The sequence below is a fragment of the Aquarana catesbeiana genome, linkage group LG12 (genome assembly GCF_042186555.1).
Source record: "Aquarana catesbeiana isolate 2022-GZ linkage group LG12, ASM4218655v1, whole genome shotgun sequence".
Taxonomy (NCBI): domain Eukaryota; kingdom Metazoa; phylum Chordata; class Amphibia; order Anura; family Ranidae; genus Aquarana; species Aquarana catesbeiana.
Genome location: NC_133335.1, coordinates 82,770,586 through 82,773,537, shown reverse-complemented (window position 1 = coordinate 82,773,537; position 2,952 = coordinate 82,770,586). Strand labels below are relative to the sequence as shown.

Here is a 2,952-nt window from a genome sequence, read left to right as displayed (position 1 = left end):
ATAAAAGCCGAGCTGCTTTTAGCTGCATCGGTTGTTATACTCGGGTAGATAATCGCCCGCTGTAAACAACGGTACTGGGATGATGCCTGCAGCTGCAGGCATCATCCCGGTATAACCCCAGAAAGCCGAGTACGCATATCTGTGTACGGTCGGCGGGAAGGGGATATATATATCTATATATATATATAGATATATATATATCTATATATATATATATATAGATATATATACACACACACATTTCAGTGTGGTTGTACAGTGTGTCTGACTAGTGCAGATCAGCCTGGGGTTCTCGGTCACCCTGTACCCCTAATAGACACAGGGTTACTTACACATAGGAGGGGGCGAGGGAGCTGAACAAGGAGATTCCAGTGCTCTCCAAGGGATTCTGGGTTCCACAAGCCCCCCACCCAAAGTGACTCCTGTCACAGAGGTGAGTGAGGAAACACTGAACATGGCATAAGAGACATCAATAAAAAATGGCAGAACAATCTATCCCCCCCCAAGAAAGTTTGGTACAGAGCTGAGATTTTCATTGATCTCATTTATATGTATCCTAAAGGTATTTCTGGGAAGTGAGTTATCAGTTATGTCTGTCAGAAGTTGAAATTTTAACTTTGGCTGTAGCAATACCAACTTCAGTTAAAAAGTACTATATGATAATGGCTATATGCGCTTTTATTTTGACAAAAAGTGAACCAAACGGGCCGTAAGCAGGGGGAGAGTCTGTTGAATGGTCCACTTGGCTCCAAGAATAGGCTGTGCAAAAAAAAAACAACCAACAACGTTTTTTGACGTTTTTACAGCAGCTGTTTTTGCAGCTGTTTTTGGCTTTGACGTTTTTTTCTACAGTCATTAAACTCTCCATCATGTTATCCTATGTGTCCATGCATATATAGGCTGTTATCAGCAGTTTTTGGCAGTGGCGTTTTTGAGCAGTAAAAAAAAAAACAAAACTAGTGGGTTCTGAAAGACGTTTTTCAGCTGAAAAAACGCGTTAACGCTGATAAACGCTATAAAACGTCGATAAACTCTCAAAAGCGTCACTCACCAGCGTTTAACGTTTTTGATCCATTGGAAAAAAAAAAAAATGCTAAAACGCTAATGCGGAAAAACGCTAAAAAACACTACTGCAAAAACATTTTAAAAAGTTGAAAAACTCACTGCAAAGCTACAGACGTTTTTATAAGGTTATTTTAACCTCCAGTGTGCATGAGGCCTTAGTGAGTCTCTGATATGTTTTGCAGTAATAAGATCGTCAGAGCAGTACATACAGTATCTCACAAAAGTGAGTACACCCCTCACATTTTTTGTAAATATTTTATATCTTTTCATGTGACAGCACTGAAGAAATGACACTATGCTACAATGTAAAGAGTGTACAGCTTGTTTAATAGTATAATTTTGCTGTCCCTTCAAAATAACTCAACAACACACAGCCATTAATGTTTAAACCGCTGGCAACAAAATTATATTATATTATTATTTAATTTCCTGGAATATTTTTTTTCTTGGATTTTTTCCTGTCTGTGTCCTACTTGGTAGATTCAAACTCTGTGTTGGTAAACATTGAGACAGGAAATGTGGAAAAAAATCTTCCCAAAAAAACACAACAAAAAATCAAAACCTAATGGGGGTTTAAACAAATTTTAAATTTTATCCAAAACAAACATAAAAAAGAGTTCTGATTAGAGATGCACATTAAAATAAACATCTGTTCAATGGATTTCCTACATTGGTCATGAAAAGTAGGTATCTATCTTTATGTACAGTATCTCTATTTCGGTGGAAAGATCATTCCGAAGCCACTATGAAATGTTTTTTTGAAATCCTTGTTCCTCAGACTGTAGATGAGAGGATTGAGGAGAGGAAGGATCACTGTGTAAAACACAGACACAACTTTGTCCCCAGAAGAGTTACGATAAGTACTTGGCCAAAAATAATTAAAAAAAATGGAGCCAAAATATACAAAGACCACTGTTAGGTGAGAGGTACAAGTAGAGAAAACTTTACTCCTATTACCCTTAGCTTGAATCTTAAGAACTGTTTTGAATATATAGGCATATGACAGGAAGGTCAACATGAGTGACCCAACTCCAAGGAAGCCACCCAAGAGAAGAATAAGCACTATGTTGAAGTAGATGTCACTGCAGGAGATCTTAAACAATTGTGGAAGGTCACAGAAGAAGCTTTCTATAATATCTGATCCACAAAATGTTAATTTTAGGGCATAAAGTGTGTGACTTAAAGAATGGATAACGCTGAGACACAACACAATGGACACCAACTGTGCACACACTTTCCAACACATGATCTGTGTGTAATGTAATGGCTTACAAATGGCGGTATATCGATCATAGGACATGGCAGTCAACAGAAAAGCCTCACAACTGGCAAAGAATATAAAGAAGAAGACTTGGGTTATACAGGCATTTATGGAAATTTTTCTTCTGTTGGCGTGAAGGTCAAATAATATGCGTGGGACGGTTAATGAGGAGTAAGAGAGGTCCAAACCAGCCAGGTTCCCAATGAAGAAATACATAGGTACATGGAGGTGAGAGTTAGTGACTATGAGGAAAATGATCAGCAAATTCCAGAATATTGTAAATAGGTAGATGAGAAGGAAGAAGAGAAACAGAGGGAGCTGAAGAGCTGGAAGGTCAGACAATCCAGAGAGAAATAATTCATTCAGTAATGTCCAATTTCCCATTCCAATATATTTCCTTGTGTTTAAAATAGGAGAAAAGTTACTCTTATCTATGTTTCAGCTGTTAATCATCCAAAACACTACAAAATCAAGCCTTACATTTAGATTTTTTTTTTTTTAAAACAATCGAAACCTACAAATAAAGTATAAGTCACGCTATCCTGTGTCTTAAAGGAAGACTTAACTTATGACAATCTAAAACATGAAGTGAGAAATTCTGCCGGAAAAGTTAAGATGTTGACTGA

The 2,952-nt window shown here is 37.2% G+C and overlaps 1 protein-coding gene across 1 annotated transcript; it reads right to left on the bottom strand.

The window, feature by feature from the left end:
• Positions 1–1,777: 1,777 nt before the first annotated feature.
• On the bottom strand, positions 1,778–2,710 carry LOC141113877 (olfactory receptor 5AR1-like). Its single transcript, XM_073607207.1, has one exon. The coding sequence runs from the start codon at positions 2,708–2,710 to the stop codon at positions 1,778–1,780; it is 933 nt and encodes a 310-aa protein (XP_073463308.1).
• Between the last annotated feature and the right edge of the window lie 242 nt (positions 2,711–2,952).